The 23,445-nt window shown below is 39.1% G+C and overlaps 1 protein-coding gene across 1 annotated transcript; it reads left to right on the top strand.

Annotated features, from left to right (window-relative positions):
- Positions 1-15,282: 15,282 nt before the first annotated feature.
- LOC136175851 (olfactory receptor 51I1) lies at positions 15,283-16,227 on the top strand. The gene has a single exon (XM_065946049.1). The coding sequence runs from the start codon at positions 15,283-15,285 to the stop codon at positions 16,225-16,227; it is 945 nt and encodes a 314-aa protein (XP_065802121.1).
- The last annotated feature ends 7,218 nt before the right edge of the window (positions 16,228-23,445 follow it).

Below are 23,445 nucleotides of genomic sequence, written 5' to 3'. Positions count from 1 at the left end.
TGGCAATAGTCTTCTATTTATTCCTGCTATCTGAAGAGCAAGATGGCTTTTATCACACTACTTAAATTTTCAAGTGTAACAAGAAACCAGTCTGCTATCCCTCTTTTCCCCTACAACTCAGAGGACAAAAGCTCCTGAGTAGAATCCTTGAGGAAACTCTCTTTTTATTCAAGAACAGTGGAATGTCCCTCCATATTGCTTTCTTTTGCATGTAGGATGTGGGATGGGAGACAGCTCTTTCCAGTTATTCTCTTCAGAAATCTTTGTTTAGATCCTCTAATTCATAACTCTTTACACCTTTGATTAGGGCAGAGTTTCTCAACCTCAGCAGTGTTAGTAATTTGCTTTGAATAGTTCTTTGTTGTGATGTGATGTCTTGTGCATGGTAAGAATTCTAACAGTGTCGCTGGTCTTTACCTAACAGATGCTCTATCCCCACTATGATAATAAAAATGCCACCAGACATTGACAAGTGTGCCATGCAGTACAAAAGAACGTTTGGTTGAGAACCACTGAAGTTTGCAAATGAGTGTATAAGTCAGCTAACTTGTTCTATGAAAATCAAAATTTCCCATGGTTGATCATTAAAATGATAATAGCCATTATCTTCACATATCAACCAGTCTAAGATACACAGGATCCATTTTAAAATTCTGTTTCATGTACAAAATATCTCAAGCTCTTAACACATTAGAATTTCTCATCTCAAAAGTGTGGTCTGTGTATGAATTAGGAAAGAATTTCCAGACATGTGGCAGAATGAGAGGTGAATAGAGCTTATTAGAGAGAGAGATGCTGTTAGAATAGTGGGCTGGCTCAAAGGAAAGCAGACCCCTTTCAAGATCTACTAGCCAATGTTTACAGCCTCAAGACAAAATTCCTGCAGGAATAGTGGCATTAGGTGATTGGTTAGGATGCTATAGGGTGGGCATATTACCTAATATGGGATCAGAGAGTTGGCTGGGTAAGTCAGGGGGCTTGGTAACAGTTGCTATGGGGCTTGGTCAGTTCTGGAGAATTCTTTCCTGTGACTTTTGTGAAGGGTTCCACATCTGTGGCCTTAGTACAAGATTCCCCACTGTGACCTTGGTGTAGGGCTCAACAATGATCTCTCAGCTCAAATCCTTGTTGCATCTCTTTCTTTTTAACTGAATCTCTTGCAGATTCTCAAATATGCCATTTCATGACTGGGTGCTTCTTAGACTTGATTTGGTCTTTATCATGTCCTCTGCAGGGAATTTTCACCACCTAAAATATTTCCTAGTGAATCCTACAGATGTAAGGACCTTCCCTGGTTATTTAATTATTTTTCTAATCTCTTGCGTTTTTTGTGATTGTTTGAGAACTTGACATTCCCCTATTTCTGGTTTTATCAAATGCTACCGAAACTTTACAAAAATCACGTATTTTGTGTCTTACTCATTACACTATCCTCAATACATAGCTCAGTGCCTGTGGCTTTTTTGACCCTTAGAAAGAATGAATAGAGAAAATTATTTCCAGCTTCATAGTCACAGAAACCATGTCTTATCCAGAGTCTGGCTTGACGTCACATGATGCAGGCATTTAGAAACTGATTTAGGAATGGAGTCAGTCCATGACATTGTACATAATCACAGAAATAGCTAAAGGTTTTCTCACAAATAAGCAGTTTTAACATGTAGCCTAAGATAGAGTCATCCACATTCAGTGCCATTCATGAGTTTTCAAACTTTCTCTAAAAAGAAGTTGAGGGAAATTTCTAAGGTGAGGAAAAAGATGGAATGCACAACTAACCATTTTCAGGATATTAAGTGGTGTTTGGCCTCTTTTAACCCAGAGTTTGACTCTTCTTCTGGTCCCAGTTATTTCCTCCCAAATACTGCCTACCTCTTAACCTTATCAGGAATGTTTAAGGTATTGTCAATGAATTTATTCACAATTTCCTCAGACTATCATCACAAAACTCAATATGGGGACTATAAAAAAGGAAGGAGTCTGGTTATTCTTGTTTCCCCACAGTATATATGGTGTACTCAATGTATTTGTTAAATTATAAAATTGAAGAGTAAATAAATTAGCTAAATACCAGTTTTAAGTAGCAAGGATATGCTTAGACTTGATTAAATTTTCAGATTATGATGTATGAATCCTGTATCTATATTAGTTATCAATTGATATGCAACAAATTACCAAAAAAGTAGCTTAATACTTATTAACTCATTAAGTTATGAACTGTTTGTCTTATTTAAGAAGGACCAGTGATTGACTTGGTTGAGTGGTTCCAGCTAAGATTCTCTCATGAGGTTGCAGTCAAACTAGTGGTCAGGGCTGCAGTTCATGAAGAATTGACTAGGTCTGGAGGACCCTCCTCCAAGTTAACATGGCTGTTGGCAGTAGGCTTCAGTACCTGGTTGCTTAACCCTCTCCACAGGACTGTCTGTGATACACCATTCTCCAGAAGGAGACAAGATGGATGGTGCAATCTCTCATCTCTCTCTAGGCTGAAAGATGGATGATGCAATGTCCCACCACCTCATTAAAAAAAAAAAAATCTAGTCTTTGTTTCACACATGATCATTTACTTCTTATTTTGTTACTTATAAGTGTCCCTAAGTCCACCCATACACAATGGGACACTATTGCACAGGGGAATGCCTACCTGTATACTGCTTCCCAGGTGGCCCAGCAGGTAAAGAATCCGCCTGCAATGGCAGAGCCAGAGGAGACATGGATTCGATCCCTGTCTGAGTTGGGAAATCTTCTGGAGAAGGACATGACAACCCACTCCAATATTCTTGCCTGGATAATTCCATGGACAGAGGAGCCCGGTGGGCTACAGTTCATGGTTTCACAAAAAGTTGGACATGACTGAGCACACACATTTACGCATGTCTGTAGCTGGGGATCTTTGGGAGCAGGAGAAAATTAATATTAAAGCATGTGTTGATGATTATAAGAATAATTTATAGGATTTAAAATATTTACCTCAAAGCAAAAAAGAAAAGAGTACAGGAAAGTTCCATGGATTAACTGCTTGTAAATAATTTTTGGTGTTCAATCACTACCATCTTCCCATAATTTTTCTTTTTCTTTTTTTTTTTTTTTGTTTCTAATTCTTTTTCTGCTCTTTCTGCTTTTGATTCTACTCCCTTTTCTTGTAAATATTTCTCTCATTAATTTTTTTTTTTTTTTTCCGGACTGCTCGGCGCAGCTTGAGGGATCTTAATTCCCTCACAGGGGATGGAAAATCAGTCTCCAGCAGTGGAAGTGCAGTCCTAACCACCGGACATCTCGGGACTTCCCCTCTTATTTCTCCTTATTTTCTCATGTCTTCTTCTCTCCCAGCTCTCTTATTTTTTCTTCTTTTTCCTATGTTCTGGTCCATTTATCCTTCTTTATCTTCTTCCACAGCAACAGATCTGGTAGAATTGGTGCCTTCAGCTAGGTATCATCAAACCAGAGGTTTCAGCTCATGCTGTTCTGTATCTCTTTCACACTGAAGAAAACAAAGCCAAACAAACCAAAATAAACAAAAGAAAACAAAAGTCTAATTCTGCATTGCCCAAGTCATTTGACACCATCTCTATTTAGTCAATCAATATATAGAGAGCTTTGACTAAGTGCCAAAGGGCTTCCCAGGTGGCCCTAGTGGTAAAGAAACCACTGCCAAAACAGGAGACACAAAAGATGTGGGTTCTATCCCTGGGTCAGGAAGATCCCTTGAAGGAGGGGATGGTGACCCACTCCAGTATTCTTGCCTGGAGAATCTCATGGACAGAAGAGCCTGGAGGGCCACAGTCTGTAGGGTGGCAAAGAGTTGGACAGGACTGAAGCAACTTAGCAGGCACACAGGTATGTATAGCTTAATATGTCAGCATTAGCAAGCCTTAGAATATGACAATATATTCTTAGTTTTAATTTTATTTTCTTCAACCCTCTCTTCCTTCTCTGAAATTCCTGGTTGTTGTCTATCATCTCTATAAACACCATCCAAATGGGCCTTGACTGTTTTCTTCACAGTTGTGTCTACATTAGTTTAAATATTGTAGGACACCTGTTGGGTTTTTAATAAGCATCTGTTGACTAAATGAACTTGTGCACCTTGTTCTTTTAGATGAAAAGAGCAGTGAAAGACACATTATATATGTGTCTCTTGCTTAAACATCTTTGAAATTTTAGGATCTTCTTTGTTCAAATGTTTCTAATTACTTGCATAATGTATAATCAGGTACTCCCATAATATTCCTTACTTTCTTGGTAACTCTCTTTTCACATGGATGGTGATGAACTCACTTGCTACATTTTCAACTGGACAATAAGCTCTCTTAGAGAAGGATCATGCCTGTCTTGATATTGCTACATCTCCAGGTCCTAGGAATGCAAGAAAGTGCTTGCTTGAAATGTAGCATATAGTGATGTCTATTGAATTCATGTGTTAGTTGTGATCTAACTCAGGAGACAAAAACTATGGTCTAGTTATGGTTCAGTCAGAATATAAGGACCATGTCAATTCCTTTAATTAAGGTATATTAATGCAAAAACTTCTTAACCAATTATTAAATAATGCATAAGACCAAAAGAGATTATGATGGTGTCACTGGAGGTGATAACTTCAGCAAGTAGCTTCTAACCACAGGACTTAAAGAACAAGGTCAGAATTTTGAAATTATTAATTCTTACAACCTTGAGGGAATAGCAGTGAAGAGCTGAAACTCAGAGTTCTGAGAAGAAGATACTGTTTAGGTGATGCTGGGATCTCGAGTTCAGACAAGAGGCCTTATATACCTAAGATTTACTCCTCTGAAATAAGAGGGTCAGGGAACTTCTCTGGCTTGTTCAGAGGCCTTTAAGAGGTCACATTAGACCCCTTCTGGAGTTTTGTGGCTGTTTAGTCACTAAGTCATGTCTGATTCGTCGTGACATCATGGACAATAGCCTACCAGGCTCCTCTGTCTTTGGGATTTTCCAGACAAGAATACTGGAGTGGGTTGCCATTTCCTTCTTCAGGGGATCTTCTCAACTAAAGGATTGAATCCAGGTATCCTGCTTTGGCAGGCAGATTCTTTACCACTGAGCCACCAGGGAAGTTCTTGGAAAGCTATAAAATGGAACCAGCTAGTGCATTGGAAAAATCATTGTCGCTCAAGTGCAGAAGTGTGGCTGGGGTAACACTGAAAGCAACAAAAGGCAATCCTCCTTGCTCGAGTTTCCTAGCACATCCTATTTGCAGATTTGGGGAACTGATTGGAAAATGAGAAATGGAGATTACAGAGACCCAGTATCACAAGGAAAAATGTAAATGTGTAATTGAGACCGAGAGAAAATAATAAAATGACTAGGACAAGAAAACAGAGTCAACTTAATCTTGGAAATTGTTTACAGAGATTTCAAAAGATACAAGAAATGGACCTGCTGTTTATAATTCAACTTAGAGATTTGCCACTATGATCCACAGGCTGAAGACTCAAGGTGGGATCACCAGAACTGAAGCCAGAGTGATTACAACTGGCAAAAGCTGGAGCTGTGGAAGAAATGAAACACTTACCAGAGACTTCTTTAGGCAGGAAAATGGACAAGAGACATAATGTCTGTGTGCCAGTGCTTCCTAACCACTGAATGTATCTGGAAGCTAGCTGAAATTCAATTCAGTTGCTCAATCCTGTCCGACTCTGTTCAGTCTCATGGATTGCAGCATGTCAGGCTTCCCTGTCCATCACCAACTCCCAGAGCTTGCTCAAACACATGCCCATTGTGTCAGTGATGCCATCTAACCATCTCATCCTCTGTCATCCCCTTCTCGTTCTGCCTTGAATCTTTCCCAGCTTCAGGATTTTTCCCAAAGAGACAGTTCTTTACATCAGGTGGCCAAAGTACTGGAGCTTCAGCTTCAGCATCAGTCCTTCCAAAGAATATTCAGGGCTGGTTTCCTTTAGGATGGACTGGTTTGATCTCCTTGCAGTCGAAGGGACTCTCAAGTACCTTTTCCAACACCACAGTTCAGAAGCACCAATTGTTTGGCATTCAGCTTTCTTCATAGTCTAACTCTCACATCCATGCATGACTACTGGAAAAACCATAGCTTTGACTAAATGGACTTTGGTCAGCAAAGGAATACCTCCGCTTTAAAAAAAAAAAAAAAAAAAAAAAAAAAAAAAAAAATTTATTGAAGGATAATTGCTTTCCAAGGTTCTGTTTGTGCCCTCCAAGAGTCAATTCCCCAGTTCTGTGTAAGTTCTAGTAGCTCTATGGTGGGGTTAATGGCGACCTCCTTCAAGAGGGCTTATGCTATACCCAAGTCTGGTGCACCCAGTCATACCCAAGTCTGCTCCACCCAGAGCCCCTGGCACTGTTGACCCGTACCTCCACAGGAGACACTCAAGGACGGTTTTGTCTCAGTCTCTGTGGGGTCTCTGGGTGCTGGTGCACATGAACTTTGTTTGAGCCCTCTGAGCATCTCTGACAGGTATGAGGTTTGATTCTAAATGCAATATTGCCCCTCCTACCATCTTGCTGAGGCTTCTCCTTTGCCCTTGCATGTGGAGTATCTCCTCACAGTTACCCCAGCTCCTACTGTTTCACTGGGTTTTCTCTGACATTGGATATGGGGTATCTCCTCATGGCCGCTGCTCCTGACCTTGGCCGTGCAGCCACTCTTCCATCTGCCATTGCATCACTTCTTGGCAAATAGATGGGGAAACAGTGGAAACGGTGGCAGACTTTATTTTGGGGGGCTCCTAAATGACTGCAGATGGTGACTACAGCCATGAAATTAAAAGATGCTTGCTCCTTGGGAGAAAAGTTATGACCAAGGTACCAACTTTATCAACAAAGGTCCATCTAGTCAAAGCTATGGTTTTTCCAGTAGTCATGCATGGATGTGAGAGTTGGACTATAAAGAATGCTGAGCGCCAAAGAATTGATGCTTTGAACTGTGGTGTTGGAGAAGACTCTTGAGAGTCCCTTGGACTGCACGGAGATCCAACCAGTCCATGCTAAAGGAAATCAGTCCTGAATATTCATTGGAAGGACTAATGCTGAATCTGAAACTCCAATACTTTGAGGAACGGATGTGAAGAATTGACTCATTGGGAAAGACCCTGATGCTGGGAAAGACTGAAGGCAGGAGGAGAGGGGATGACAGAGGATGAGATGGTTGGATGGCATCACCAACTCAATGGACATGAATTTGAGTCAACTCCGAGAGTTTGTGATGGACAGGAAGGCTTGGCGTGTTGCAGTTCATGGGTCTGCAAAGAGTCAGACATGACTGAACTGAACTGAATTGCTTCACAGAATTTTGCTGTTTTCTGTCAAACCTCAACATGATTCAGGCATAGGTATATATATATATATCCCCTCCCTTTTGAACCTCCCTCTCATCTCCTTCCCATCCCACCCCTCTAGGCTGATACAGAGCCCCTGGTTGAGTTTTCTGAGCCATACAGCAAATTCCCATTGGCTATCTATTTTCCATATGGTGATGTAAGCTTCCATGTTACTCTTTCCATACATCTCACCCTCTCCTGCCCTCTCCCCATGTCCATAAGTCTATTCTCTTTGTATCTCCTTTGGTGCCCTGTAAATAAATTCTTCAGTAACATTTTTCTAGATTCTGTATATATGCATTAGAATATGATATTTATCTTTCTCTTTCTGACTTACTTCACACTATAAAATGGGTTCTGGGTTCATCCACCTCATTAGAACTGACTCAGATGCATTCATTTTTGTGTCTGAGTAATATTGCATTGTGTATATGTACCACTACTTCTTTATCCATTTATCTGTTGATGGACATATAGGTTACTTCCATATTCTAGCTATTGTAAATAGTGCTGCAATGAACAATGGGTTACATGTGTCTGTTTCAATTTTGGTTTCCTCAGATTTTCCTAGGAGCGGGATTGCTCAGTCATATTACGGTTTTATTCCTAGGTTTTTAAAGGAATCCCCATACCGTCTTCCATAGTGACTGTATCAATTTACATTCCCACCAACAGTGCAAGAGCATTCCCTTTTTCTCCACGTTGTCTCCAGAATTTATTGTTTGTAGACTTTTTGATGTTGGCCATTCTGGCTGGTGTGAGGTGATATCTTATTCTAGTTTTGACTTGCATTTTTTTAGTAATGAGTGATGCTGAGCATATTTTCATGTGTCTGTTAGCCATCTCCATGTCTTCTTTGGAGAAATGTCTGATTAGCTTTTTTCCCCACTTTTTGACTGGGTTGTTTGTTTTTCTGGTATTAAGTTGTATGAACTGCTTGTATATTTTGGAGATTCATCCTTTGTCAGTTGTTTCATTTCTATTATTTTCTCCCATTCTGAGGGTTGTCTTTTCACCTTGCTTATACTTTTCTTTGTTGTTCAAAAGTGTTTAATGTTAATCAGGTCCCACTTGTTTACTTTTGTTTTTATTTACATTACTCTGGGAGGTGGGTCATAGAGGATCTTGCTTTGATTTACATCATCAAGTGTTCTGCCTATGTTTTCTCTAAGAGTTTTATAGAGTCTGATCTTACATTTAGGTCTTCAATCCATTCTGAGTTTATCTTTGTGTATGGTATTAGGAAGTGCTCTAATTTCATTCTTTTACATATAGCTGCCCAGTTTTCCCAGCATCATTTATTAAAGAGGTTGTCTTTGGGAAAAGGAGGCCTCAAACACAATAAGTGAAAAAATAATAATAATGAGGCAGAGAAGTACTACACAAATGAAGGAACAAACTACAAACTCAGAAGTCCAAGTAAATGAAGAGCAAATAGGCAAACTACCTGAAAAAGAATTTGGAATAACGCTAGTAAAGATGATAAAAAACCTTGAAAACAGAATTGGGGAAATGCAAGAATCAATTAACAGCAACCTAGGAGAATTAAAGAATAAACATACAGAGAAAAACAACACAATTACTGAAATTAAGAATCCTTTAGAAGGAATCAATAGCAGAATATCTGAAGCAGAAGAATGAATCAGTGAGCTGGAAGATAAAATGGTGGAAATAACTTCTGAAGAGCAAAATAAAGTAGAAAGATTGAAAAGAACTGAGGACAGTCTCAGAGACTTCTGGGACAATATCAAATGAACCAGCATTAGAATTATGTTGGTCCCAGAAGAAGAAGTGAAAAAGAAAGACTATAAGAAAAGTTTTGAAGAGATTATAGATGAAAATTTCCACTCTATGGAAAAGGAAATAGTCAACCAAGTCCAAGAGGCACAAAGAGTCCCATACAGGATAAACCCAAGGAGAAACATGCCAAGACACATACTAATCAAATTAAGAAAGACTAAACACAAAGAAAGGATATTAAAAGCAGCAATGGAGAAGTAACAAGTAACATACACATAAAACTGATTTTTCAGCAGAAACTGCAGGCCAGAAGGGAATTGCAGGATATATTTAAAATACTGAAATTGAAAATCTACAAACAAGATATCTGGCAAGGATCTCATTCAAAATTGATGGAGAAAAAAAAAAAAAAAAAAACTTTTCAGACAAGTAAATGTTAAGAGAATCCAGTACCACAAAATTAGCTTCATAGAAAATGTTAAAAGGACTTATATAGTCAAGAAAAATAAGAGAAGACAAATGATCTTTAAAAAAAAAAAAAAAACCCAAGCAATTTAGAAAATGGCAATAGGAACATGTATATCAATAATTAGTTTAAATGTAAATAGATTAAATGCTCCAACCAAAAGACACAGACTGGCTGAATGGATACAAGAAGAGAAACTATATATATGCTGTCATATATATGCTCAAGAAACCCACTTGAGACCTAAAGACAAATACAGATTGAAAGGGAGAGGATGGAAAAATATACTCCACGCAAATGGGAAACAAAAGAAAGCTGCAGCAGCAGTCTCATGCCAGACAAAATAGACTTTAAAGTAAAGATTACAAGAGATAAGGAAGGGCACTACATAATGATCAAGGGGTCAATCCAAGAGGAAGACATAACAATTGTAAATCTCTATGCACCCAACATAGGAGCACCTCAATACATAAGACAAACATTAACAGACATCAAAGGAGAGACTGACAGTAACACAGTAATAGTAGGAGACTTTAACAACCCTCTCACACCAATGAGCAGATCATCAAAACAGAAAATTTATAAGGAAACAAGTCTTAAATGGTACATTAGATGAAATGGATCTCATTGATATCTTCAGGACATTCTATACAAATGCAGAAGAGTATACCTTCTCAAGTGCACATGGAACAATCTCCAAGATAGACCACATCTTGGGTCACAAATCAAACCTTGGTAAATTTAAGAAAATTGAAATCATATCAGGCATCTTCTCTGACCACATTGCTATGAGACTAGATATCAATTACAAGAAAAAAAGCTGTAAGAAACACAACACATGGAGATTAAACAACACATTTCTAAATAACCAACAGGTTGCTGAAGAAATCAAAGTGGAAATAAAAACAATTCTAGAAACAAATGACAATGAAAACATGACTAAGACCTATGGGATGCACCAAAAGCATTTGTAAGGGGTAAGTTTATAGCAATACAGTCACACCTCAAGAAACAAGAAAAAGATCAAATAGACATCCTAACTACACCTAAAACAACTGGAAAAAGAAGAACAAAAACTCCCCAATGTTATTAGAAGGGAATAAATCATAAAGATCTGAGCACAAATAAATGAAAAAGATATGAAAGAAGCAATAAAAAAGATTAATAAAACTAATAAAAGCTGGTTCTTAAAAAAAAAAAAAAGCTAATAAAAACTGGTTCTTTGAGAAGATAAACAAAATTGACCAACCTTTAGCCAGACTCAACAAGAAAAAATGAAGAATCAAATCAACAAAATTAGAAAGAAAAAAGGAGAGGTTACAACAGACAATGCAGAAATACAAAGGATTATAAGAGATTATTATGAAGAGCTATATGGCAATAAAATAGATAACCTGGAAGAAATGGACAGATACTTAGAAAAGTTCAATCTTCTAAGACTGAACCAGAAAGAAGCAGAAATTATGAAGAACCCAATTACAAGCGCTGAAATTGAAGCTGTGACCAAAAATCTCCCAGAAAAGAAAAGCCCAGGATCAGACGGCTTCACAGGAGAATTCTATCAAACATTTAGAGAAGAACTAATGCCTATCCTTCTAAAACTTTCAAAAAACTGAGTGGAAGAAACACTTCCAAGCTCATTCTATGAGGCCACCATCACCCTGATATCAAAATGAGACAAAGACAGCACAAAAAGTGAAAACTACAAGCCAAGATTACTAATAAACATAGATGCAAAAATCCTCAACAAAATTTTAGCAAACAGAATTCAGCAACACATCAAAAAGCCCATACACCATGATCAAATTAGGTTTATTCCAGGGATGCAAGGATTCTTCAATACATGCAAATCAATCAACGTGATATACCATGTTAACAAAATGAAAGATAAACCTCATATGATAATCTCAATAGATATAGAAAAAGCCTTTGACAAAATTCAGCACCCATTTATGATTAAAATTCTTCAAAAAATGAGCTTCGAAGGACCCTACCTCAACACAGTAAAAGTCATTTATGATAAGCCTACAGCAAACATTATTCTCAATGGTGAAAAACTGAAAGAATTCCCCATAAGACCAGAAACAATACCAGGGTGTCCAATTTTGCCATTATTATTCCACACAGTTCTGGAAGACCTAGCTACAGCAATCAGAGAAGAAAAGGAAATAAAAGAATCCAGATCAGAAAAGAAGAAGTAGAGCTCTCACTGTTGGGAGATGACATGAAACTGTACATAGAAAACCCTAAAATTAGTGTCAGAAAATCGTTAGAGATAACCAGTGAATTTAGCAAAGTTTCAGGATGCAAAATCAATACACAGAAATCACTTGCATTTCTATATACTAACAATGAAAATTCAGAAAGAGAAATTAAGGAATCAATCCCATTTGCCATTACAACAAAGAGAATAAAATATCTAGGAATAAACTTACCTAGGAGACCAAAAAAAAAAAAAAAACAAAAAACTGTACACAGAAGATTATAAGACACTAATGAAAGAAATCAAAGACAACATAAATAGATATTCCATGTGTCTGGGTATGAAGAATCAATATTGTGAAAATGATTATACTACAAAACACAATCTACAGATTTAATGTAGTCCCTATCAAATTACCAATAGCATTTTTCACAGAACTAGAACAATAATTTTCACAATTCACATGGAAACACAAAAGACCTCAAATAGCCAAAGCAATCTCAAGAAATAATAATGGAGCTGGAGGAATCAACCTTCCTGACTTCAGATTATACTACAAAGCTACAGTCATCAAGACCATATGGTACTGCACAAAAACAGAAATATAGACCAATGGGACAAGATAGAAAGCCCAGAAATAAACCCATGCCCCTTTGGGTACTTTATTTCTGCTTTTTAATAAGCTATCTAGGTTGGTCATAGCTTTTCTTCTGAGGAGCAAGTGTCTTTTAATTTCATGGCTGCAGTCACCACCTGCAGTGATTTTGGAGCCAAAGAAAAGAAAGTCTGTCCCTGTTTCTATTGTTTACCCATGTCTTTGCCATGAAGTGATGATACTGGATGCCATGATTTGCTGACATTAGAGTCTGGGATATCCTTCAAGTAAAAAATGGAGTCTTATGATATGGAGAAGAACCACAGATAGTGAGAGGTGAATCCTTGGTATAGCATAGCAGCAGAATTCATCCACTCACTGAAGTCTTGTTATATCACTAGAATTGTAAAATACATGATCTCCTATGTACTTTTGCCTTCATAGTCAGAATGATGTAAGGTATCAAGTCACTGTAGTTTGTGAAAATTCACAGTTGGACTTAGTTTTTAGAAATAGAGTTTCTATTGTATATAATAGTCTTCTATCTCAAAGCCAGATAGCCAGATTATCTTGGAGTTATGTCAAAATTGGCACACATTCAAAACATTTCCTATAACCTGACTGAAGTAGAATTGATGATTCTTTATTCCTAAAAAATTATTCATTTCTGCAGTGAAAGCAGCAAGCACAGTGTTATAGCTGTTCCTGTGTGGTTCTGTAGCCTTGATTGCAGAGAAAACAGTGTAGGGGAAGAATTAGCTACCCCTATAATGGAGCACAGGTATGACCCCAAATGCTGATTTGTTCACCATAAGCAGCTGTCCTTGGGATTAAATGAGCTGCAGCTGAGAAATTTGATTCTTGTCTTTAATGATATGAAAAGATATCTGTTATGTTAAATACATAAAATTGATCTCATATAGAAGATGTTCAAGGTTGGTTTAAAATAGGTCTAGAGATCATTTATATCAGATTGAATTTTCATTGCAGTTGAATGGGGTTTGTGCTTGCTGAAGAATGGTCTATGTCCAGCACAATCTTGTGTGTGTATGTGTGTGTGTGCACAGATGTATGATCACTAACTAGAGCATTGGAGAATTGTAGGAACATATTTGGTTCTATCTGTTTGTATATATATGGACCTATAAGAGGCAATTTAAATGTTAGTAAGTAAATGACTCAATGTACCTAAGGGTGTATCTGTGGGGGGTGGGGGGGGGAAGGGTCTCAGAATGTCTATGATGCATCTTTGTATGCATAAGTAGGTGTGCATTCCTTGACCGAGGAAGGATTAACATAGTAAAGGATAACATAGCAATGGATATAGATAGAGATATTAGTGCTGTTGAGGCTAAAAAGCTCCTGGGAGCAGTCCTCCCATGGCCAGTCCATTACTCCTTGGCCCCACCCTCCCCATTATTTTCACTGTCCCTCCTCCCATCACAACAAACAAGCTTAGTGGTTTGATATATTTATGAATCACAGAAGACTAGGCTGATGCTGCTCAGCCTGTGGGACCTACAGACCACTGCCTCCAGTTACAGGGAAGAGTTGTCTCCTATCCAGTGAGTGCCACCTCCTTCAGATTGCTCATCAGGGCTCCTTATTGAGAACTTATCCCAAACTTAAACACTCTTCCTGTGACTCCAGGCAGACTCAGACCCTCATACTCTCTAGACATTAGATAGCTAGCTTTTCTTCCAAAAGCCTGTAATTACAAACCCCAATGCCAAGTTGCCATCTGAATGAAAATCCTAGTACCAAACCACACATGTTTAGATTAAGGAACTGATTAATCAAATCTAGATTTTATGTTGATGGTATACATATTTTTTCCCCTGCAATTTGAATTATTATGTCCTATACCTAACTCTTGGGTGTGCAGCTGATGAAAATCAAGAACCAAATGAACTGAAGTGATTGAACAATGAAGTCTTCAGTTTTAGCTGGATTTTCATTATTGAGTATGCCATGGGAACATAATTGATTAGGATATTACTGTGAGTATGTTAATGCATTTATAGCTCTGTGTGTGTACACATTTGTACCTATATGTATACCTTCAGGTGGGTATAAACATGGGAGGATATCTGCAACACAACATATAATAACAATGAGTAACTATTCATCTTATTAAATTCTATGATTGTGCTACTGTTATTTGAGTAAGCGACTATGCAATAGTTTCTCTCTGTGTGATGTGAGGTAAAACCTATGAATACCTGGGTATGTAAGTGTGCACATGAATGTTAAGCATATATTCACTGATACCTTTATGTGACTGTGCATAAGTATAGATACTCATGTACATGCTGTGCAAAAGAAGTACATTGCTTGTATCTGCCTACGTTTTTCTTTTTTTTATATATATATTAATGTCTAGATTAGTTATATTTAGCAAGACTTCACTGACACCTCTTTGGTGAAAGCAAAGAAAAAATTATTGTTGGGTGGTGACAGATCATGTTTTCTCTGGGGGAGACATTTCCAAAGTTACCTTCCATAGAGAGGAAATCTGAAACATTGGTGAAATATGCCATTCTGGATTACATAAATTTTCACACCAGGGATTAAGGACAGTGGGGGTAAAGCTATTTTGTGAAGAGTCCTTCATGTTTGTTGATCCTCTAAGAATTTTTCCGTTTCTCCAAGATCTAGAAGTAATCTTGGAATGAAGATGATAATAAAGTAGATACAAGAGAGGTTGTATCTAAGATGATTTTTAAGAGACATCAACATTTAAACCTAGGTGAGGAGGTAACATGGAATTTATAACATGGTTGCAAGAGGGGACTGGGCTCTGGTGAGTCAGAGATGAGTAGAACTCAGTTGTTATCCTCAAAGAGCTCATGGTCTAATGGAGGAAGTAGAACCAGAAGTCAACACTTTCAATTTCTGACCTTTTGTGTTGGAGACAGGATGTCTGGGAAAGAGTGAAGAACATTCCCACACACCCTTATATCTGCCTGCCATGTTGGGCCTCAATGGCACCCCCTTCCAGCCAGCCACACTCCAGCTAACAGGCATCCCTGGGATGCAGACAGGTCAAGCCTGGGTTGCTCTGGTTTTCTGCATCCTCTACCTGATTTCCATCATTGGCAACTTCACCATCCTTGCTTTGGTGATTCGAGAGCCTTGTCTACACCAGCCCATGTACTACTTCCTCTCTATGCTCTCTCTCAATGATCTGGGAGTGTCCTTCTCTACACTTCCCACCGTGCTTGCTACCTTCTGCTTCAACTATCGTCATGTTGGCTTTGATGCCTGCTTGGTTCAGATGTTCTTCATTCATACTTTCTCTTTCATGGAGTCAGGCATACTGCTGGCCATGAGCTTTGATCGTTTTGTGGCTATTTGTGACCCACTGCACTATGCAACTGTGCTCACCAACAACCGCATCTTGGCTATGGGCCTGGGCATCCTTGCCAAAAGTTTCACCACTCTCTTCCCTTTCCCCTTTCTGGTGAAACGACTGCCCTTCTGCAAAGGCAATGTTTTACATCACTCATACTGCCTCTATCCAGATCTCATGAAAGTGGCATGTGGAGATATCCATGTTAATAACATCTATGGACTCTTTGTGGTTCTTTTCACCTATGGCATAGACTCAACTTTTATCCTGCTTTCTTATACGTTGATCCTGAGAGCCGTGCTGGCAATTGCATCCCAGGAGCAGCGGTTCAAGGCTCTCAACACCTGCATGTCCCACATCTGTGCAGTCCTGGTTTTTTATGTGCCCATAATCGCTGTCTCCATGATCCACCGCTTCTGGAAAAGTGCCCCACTTGTTGTTCATGTCATGATGTCCAATGTCTACCTGTTTATACCCCCCATGCTCAACCCCATCATCTACAGTGTGAAGACAAAGGAGATACGCAGAGGGATCTGTCAATTCTTCTGTAAGTCGTGGGGCTGAGGAATGCTGCAGACCCTGAGATAACCATTTAGGAGGAAGGACTAGGACTTTTTCTGACTTTAGGAATGTTAAAACAAGGAAAAGAGCCAGGATCTTGATAGCATGAATATGGAGCTAATAAAAGAATATCAGACTCAATAAAATGACATATGTATTGAACACTTACTCTATGAAAATCTTTGTGCTAGTTGCTAGCAATGCTATAATGATGAATCAGACATATTTTTAAGAGATAGGTCTATCAAGGGAAAAACATAAAAAATAAAGATGCCCTGAAATATATTTGACATATGTGAAAATATTGGAAGCTCTACAGTGCAGTTATCCTGGAACACAATTCTACTACTACCAAGAGTGAGGAAAGGATACACTGAAGACAAAATTCAGTGGAAGTTTGGTGCTTCGTGGGGTGGAAAAGGGCACTTTCCATGTGGCACTAGTAATAAAGAACCTGTCCACCAATGAAGGAGATGTGGGTTTGATCTCTAGGTTAGGAAGATCTCCTGGAGGAGGGCATGACTATCCACTCCAGTATTCTTGTCTGGAGAACCCCGTGGGCAGAGAAGTCTGGTGGGCTACAGACCACAGGGTCACACATATTTAAACATGACTGAAACAACTTAGCACGCGTGGAGGAGAAAGGGTTCATTGGTGTGTGGAAATCAAAACAATTTTTTCTATGTTTGTGAGGTAGACTATGAAGGAAGAGAAGGGTTATGGTAGTTTGTCAGGGTGGCAGAAAGACAGGAAAATAATGATCTTCGCATAACAAACTGCTTAAGGAAAAAATATTTAGGCAAGCATATTTAGACCTTTACTACTCCAAGTGTGGTCCAGTGAACAACAGCATTGTTATACCTGGTGGTTTGTTAATGAAACAGAATCTTAGCCCCTGAACAAGACCTACTGAATTCAAATTGCTTTTAATAAGACCTTGGGGCGATTAAAGGCTGAGTGGCATAGTGTTTCTCTTTTTTAACCCCTCTAAGTTTTTGGGTATCTAATGTGCAACAAAAATAAGAAAGATCATTAATATGAGTCTGAAAAACTAGTTCTCAAAGTGTGATTCCCAGGCTAGTGTCATCAGCCTTGGTTGGGAAATTGTTAGGCATACAAATTCTCAGGCCTTTCCTCAGATATCCTGATCAGAAAGTCTTAGGTGGTGACGTCCAGCAATATGTATTTTTAATAAGCCCTCCAAGCAAATCTGATATATATTACAGGTTGAAAACCTTTAAACTAGAATATTGGTCTAGACTTTTTGGGAAAACTGCAAACAGCTTTGTTTAGACAAAGGGGAAGTTTTACACTAAGAAGCTCTGGAAACAAGATTGATCCTGAGAGAGTGCCTAAGATTGTGTGTGTGTACGCTCAGTCAAACCAGACTCTTTGTGATCCCATGGGTTGTAGCCTCTCCAGGCAAGAATAATGAAGTGGGTGACGATTTCCTGCTCCAGGGATCTTCCAGAGCCAGGAATCGAGCCTGATCAAGTCTCTTTCATCTCCTGCATCAGCAGGTGGATTCTTTATCATTGCACCACCTAGGAAGCCTCAGCTTGCAGGTGATTTTTAAAGCTGGACGAAATTGAGTGCCTGACAACTAGGTGTAAGGTGTTGGTGGTAAAAGGATATACAGACTTATAACCTCTTATCTACACAAGGAAGTGTGCATGGAACACGGAAATAACTGAAATGGGAAGAACAGTCTCCAGCCTCTTCACTAACACTCAGGCTCCTGCCTCATCACTAGATGTCTTGCTTTTCTCCCAATGTCCACCTGCTAAGATCTCAACTAACCTGCAGTCCAAAATTCAGGTAAAATCCCACTAGAGGGTACCTTCTAAGTAAATTCAATATCAGTTCAGTTCAGTTCATTTCAGACGCTCAGTCATGTCCGACTATAGAGGGGAAAGTAATCAGTTGGGTGTTACACTAAGATACAGAATCTTGCAAGAGTTTTTGGGGTGAGTGTTCAATGCATAAACGTCTCCTGATCAAGACCTCTTCTGAGACATTTTTGTTTTCTACAAACTCCATTAACTTCCTTCTAAAGTCTATATTCCTTTTCTAAAATGAGAAATTCTTAATGTGATTGTATTTTTCTGCACCAAACATGTACCTGCATTGTGTGCATCTTTTCTTTGCTCCATTGAAAAATATTTTGATGTAAACATCTCAAGGCAAATTTATTTCCCTATTTAAATTCCGTTGGGCAAAATGTTTCATAATTTTTCCATAAATGAAAGTGAAAGTGATAGTCACTCAGTCAAGTCCAACTCTATGAGACCCCATGAACTGTAGCCCTCCAAACTTCTCTGTCCATGGGATTCTAAAGGCAGGAATACTGGAGTGGTTTGCTATGCCTTCCTCCAGGGGATCTTCCCAACCCAGGGGTCAAACCTGTGTTTCCTGCATTGCAGGCAGACTCTGACCATCTGAGCCACCAGGGAAGCCCTAACTTGTAATAGATCCCTTTTGTTGGGATTTGCACAAACATTATGTTTGGCATTATCACTCTTCAAATGAACAAATACTATTTTCCCTGAATTCTTTACTCATAAGATAGTGGCAGACACTAAGTCTTGAAAGAAGACTTTTCAAAAGTTGAAAAAGAGATAATGAAATGATAGTCAAACCTAAAATCTTACACCTAGCACAGTCTTTGCCATGCTCAATGCATGTGAATTAAATCAACAACCAAATGACTAGCTAAATAAATGAAAGACTGTATCAAGGATGATGCTTATTCCCCATTATGCTGCCTCTAACGACATAGTTAGAGACACTTCCCTCTGGGTCTTCTCAGCGCCTGCATTCTCCTCACCAGGAACTTATGCTCAATCTGAGGCACCATGTCGGTCTCTCTATTCTCCATAATTCTATGACGTTATTCACAAGATTGCTTTTTGCATTCTCTTTAATTATATCTTCTCGTTCCTAACCCATTAATTTTTACCTAGTGAAATCTACAGTGATGGAAAGTAGAAGGAGTTTTCAAACTGCCTCTCTAAGATACATCAAAGTTCCACATGGAGAAGGAAAATTTCTTCTATGTCCATATTCTATTTCTATTCCCTAACCGTCCCACGACTTGATAGAAAAGATAGATCTCCCACCATTCTTTTGCTCAGTACACCTTTACTCTGTCTGAAACTGAAACAAGGAGGAGGTAAAATGAAAATATCTAATGGGAAGATCAGTTATTTGGAAGAATAAACTATTTGGAGTATCTGAAATTAGAACCTTTAGCAGAACTCCTAATGAGTATAATTACCACATGTAGTACAATCACATTTTTAAAAATCACTTTCTTCTTTTTATTTGAATGCCTTATAGACAGGATCTACTTTTTTTACAGATCAAGTACCAGTTTGAAAGAATATTAGATTCATGAATTATGGAGCTAGTAGACAGAAAGGTTAATGTTCAAACCCACTTTATGTGACTTTGAACTCAGTGATCTTTCAGTGGGATGTCTCTCCTGGAGGAGATCTCAGTCTTGTAGAACTTGGTAGAGGGTTGGATTGGAGGTGATGGGAGAGGGAATTGAGCAGGAAACACCAGTTATAAGTGAATGGAGGTAGCCATGGTCATATGATCTGTGGGTTAAATCTTGGAACTAACTCCACACATCAAGGTCTGTTCCCTTGGCTCTGACTTCTGGAGTTTGCCCATTGGGTCTATGCTTTAAATAGGTGTTCTCAGGCCTGTCCAGTTGTTTGTGGCCTCATGAACTGTAGCCCACCCTGTTCCTCTGTCCATGGAATTTTCCAGGGAAGAATAGTGTAGCAGTTTTCCATTTCCTTCTCCAGGGGATCTTCCTAACTCAGGGATTGAACCCATGTCTTTTATGTCTCCTGCATTGGCAGGCAGGTTCTTTACCACTAGTACCAACTGGGAAGCCCCCAAAGTGAAAGCATTACTTGCTCAGTCATGTCCGACTCTTTGAGATCCCATTGACTGTAGCCCACCAGGATCCTCTTTCCATGGAATTCTCCAAGGCAAGCATACTGGAGTGGATTGCCATTCCCTTCTCCAGGGAATCTTTCCAACCCAGGGATCAAACCCAAATCTCCCACATTGCAGGCAGATTCTTTACTCTCTGAGACACCATGTAGTTTCACTGAAGGCTCAATGATAAAGAATCCACCTGCAACGTAGGAGATATCACTTTGATCCCTTGGTTGGAAAGATTCCCTGGAGAAGGAAATGGTGATCCATTCCAGTATTCTTGTCTGAAAAATTCCATGAACAGAGGAGTGTGGGTGTGCTATAGTCCAAAGGGTCGCAATGAGTCAGACATGACAACACACACACACAAGTTGTATACTATTTAGGGCTTTCCCTGTGGCTCAGAGGGTAAAGCTTTAGGTTCCACCCCAAAATGTGGATTTTAAGCCCAAAATTTGGGGATTTCAGATCTGAGTTCTCTGCTGAGGGTTCTGATTTTGAGACTGGATAATTGGAATAGGAAGGATGTTGCTATAGAGCTGAGAGGAAAATTCTCCTCTTCATCACAAGGAAGCAATTGGAATTTTATTTTCTCTTTGGAGAGAGGGCAGTGTCTCCAGGGATAGGTTTTTTTTTTTCCTCCTTCTGTTGCTAAGTGACATCTAATCCTCCTTTTCTTCCCCCATTACCAGCACAGCATCACACTCAGGCAAGCCAGGACCCCAGAGACTTTGGTGCCTAGGAACTCATAGTCAGAGATATAAAGTCTGTCTGTCTCTGGCTAGTTCCTTCTTGAGTTTCCTTCTGGAACCACTGTGAGCTCAGGCTCTTTGTCTTTCATGCCAGCTCTCACTTCATTGAGCTCTTTCAGGTGAGTCTGAGATCTCTTTGTAAGCTCACAAGAAGTACATTTCAGTCTGTGACTCTCTCTGTGCCCCTGTGTGGGCCCCTCTGCCTCTCAAGCCTCTGTGTCTCTGAGTGAATTTCTGTCCATGCAAGTGTGTGCTTGTGTATTTGCTGTGATTCATGTCCTTATGATGGAAGGGTTTAAAACAAATGAAAATAAAATTCCCTTTTGTCAGATTCTTTTGTTTGATCAGTTGAGATGATCTTGGTTGCTCTCCTTTCTATTGAGATGACATATCACATTGACTGAATTTTGTCTGTTGACTCATTCTCAAATTCCAGGAGTGGATGCCACTTGGTTGGTAATACTGTATAACCCTTTTAATGGAAAAAAAATTAAAAATAAAATTCCAAAATCTTAGCTTCTTGTATATTTTCTTTAAAAAAAGATAAGAGTAATATACCTTCCAGCACCAGGTGTCCTCCTGGACAGTACTTTCATATAAGGCTGCAGAGATGGCTCTATCAGTGAAAGACATGGCAATCCCATGACAGGGGCTGAGAGCTTACCTCTGTTCTATTCCACACAGAACCAAAGTCATGATACTGTCAGCATCACAGACCAGGAGAGATTTTGACCTCCTGGAACATCAGGCCAATGGGTAGAAGGAGACTTGAAAAAGCCTTTAATCCCAGTTAGAAGCTGCATGAATTTTCCCCCCAGCATTTCCATCAGCGGTTATACAATTCTGATTGTTGCTTGAGCACATTAACTGACAATTTATTATCTCATCTTGCAGCGTTGACTCAGAAAAATCTTCCTCATCTGGATCCTAAATTGTCATCTTCTGGTCTCCATCTGTCACTCCTTACCTCTTACATGCATCCCTGTCCATCACTGCTGCAGTCTCTTCTCAGAACACAGCATCACTGTTTCCTTCAATGCTGTTTATATGACTTGGTCCCCTCTGTCTCTGTGTGTGTACCATTGGTTTAAGTTCGATGTAGAGAATGGAACCTAGAACTGAATGTACTTCAATTATGACCCTGAACAATGTGCTCATGTTTTTATTAATTCATGAATATTTGAGCGTGTCTTTGTGCTAGAAACATGAAGCAGTGGGAGGCAAGAATGAACCAGACAAAAGTTTACCTACGATTTCAACAGAGAACAGAGGTGTAAAGGCACTTGCCATAAAATAAGAATCATGTATAACATATTTTCAACTCAGATACGAGGCTACTATTTCCACTTAAGTAGTAAAGGAAAAGCTGCAGATAAAATAAAGGTGTTGACTATGAAAGGCAGTGGGAGTTCAACAACAAGGAAGAGGAAGATAAAGCAAGTAAATATCCTAGTCTTCTTAGGAGGCAGGAAAAATAAATCTGTCTTCCATTCTCCACTTTGTCCTGCCTGTGAAGGTGAAGGTGACCAACTTCCCAATATCTCTACATTCTTCTTACTTAGGTGGCTGCAATTTCAGAAGGTTGGCAGCTGGGTTTCATAGGAAGGACCACAGGACTTACAGTTGAAAGAATTAGATTCTAGTCCCAATTTAGCCACTTAATGCCTTAAGGACAGTCACTTAACATGGTTGTTATGGGACTGAAATCAGGCATCTTGGTAGAGAAACAGTTGCCCATCTGGTTATCCTTTCTAGCACACAAAGAATGAATTATTTCCCTGAAGCTGTGCGCTCCTGGGTGCTGTTCTTACTCTTTGCCATCATTCATGCTCCTCCTCCATGCCATGGGTCAGGGCTAGTGTTTATAAGCCTTCATTTTTACTCTTTGTGACAAATGAGGTTTGTCCATACATACCATATGATATCATGTTTACCTTTACAATGTCCATATGCAATAGATGTATTTTACCTATTTCAGATATAGAAACACAGAGGCTTCAAAAAGTTAAGTTACCTGTTCCAGGTGACACTGCTCATAAACTGTAAATTGGGCTCTGAACTGAGGTGTGTGTGTGAATATCCAACTGCAGGAGTCTAAAACACTGAACATATGAAGCTATTTTTTAATTTATTTCTTATATCCAAGTAAGAGAACATTATTATCTCTACAAGTTAAATCATGTATTAAGTGATTGAGTATTGATTTTGACCCACTTCTGATTTATTCCAGTGCTTCTCAATTTTTAAATGATGCTATCTCTCATAAGATTGGGTAGTCTCAAATATCTTTTTTATGCATAAGATTTTAGGGCTCTGGCCGTCAGGGGAATAGCAGGTGAGAATATTCTTACAAGGAATAATGTAGATGACTCCAATTTCCTCCATGTCTTTCCATCTCTCTCTTCTCTAGACTTTGAGGTTAGGTTGCTAAGGCAGAAGTCTTCATGGGTGGGTGTTAACTGATTCTTTTTTCTTCTCAAGTGGCAGGTAAACACTGGTCACTGCTGTTGGTGAC

The sequence above is a fragment of the Muntiacus reevesi genome, chromosome 9 (assembly GCF_963930625.1).
Source record: "Muntiacus reevesi chromosome 9, mMunRee1.1, whole genome shotgun sequence".
Lineage (NCBI taxonomy): Eukaryota > Metazoa > Chordata > Mammalia > Artiodactyla > Cervidae > Muntiacus > Muntiacus reevesi.
This window is presented reverse-complemented; position numbering and strand designations above follow the sequence as displayed.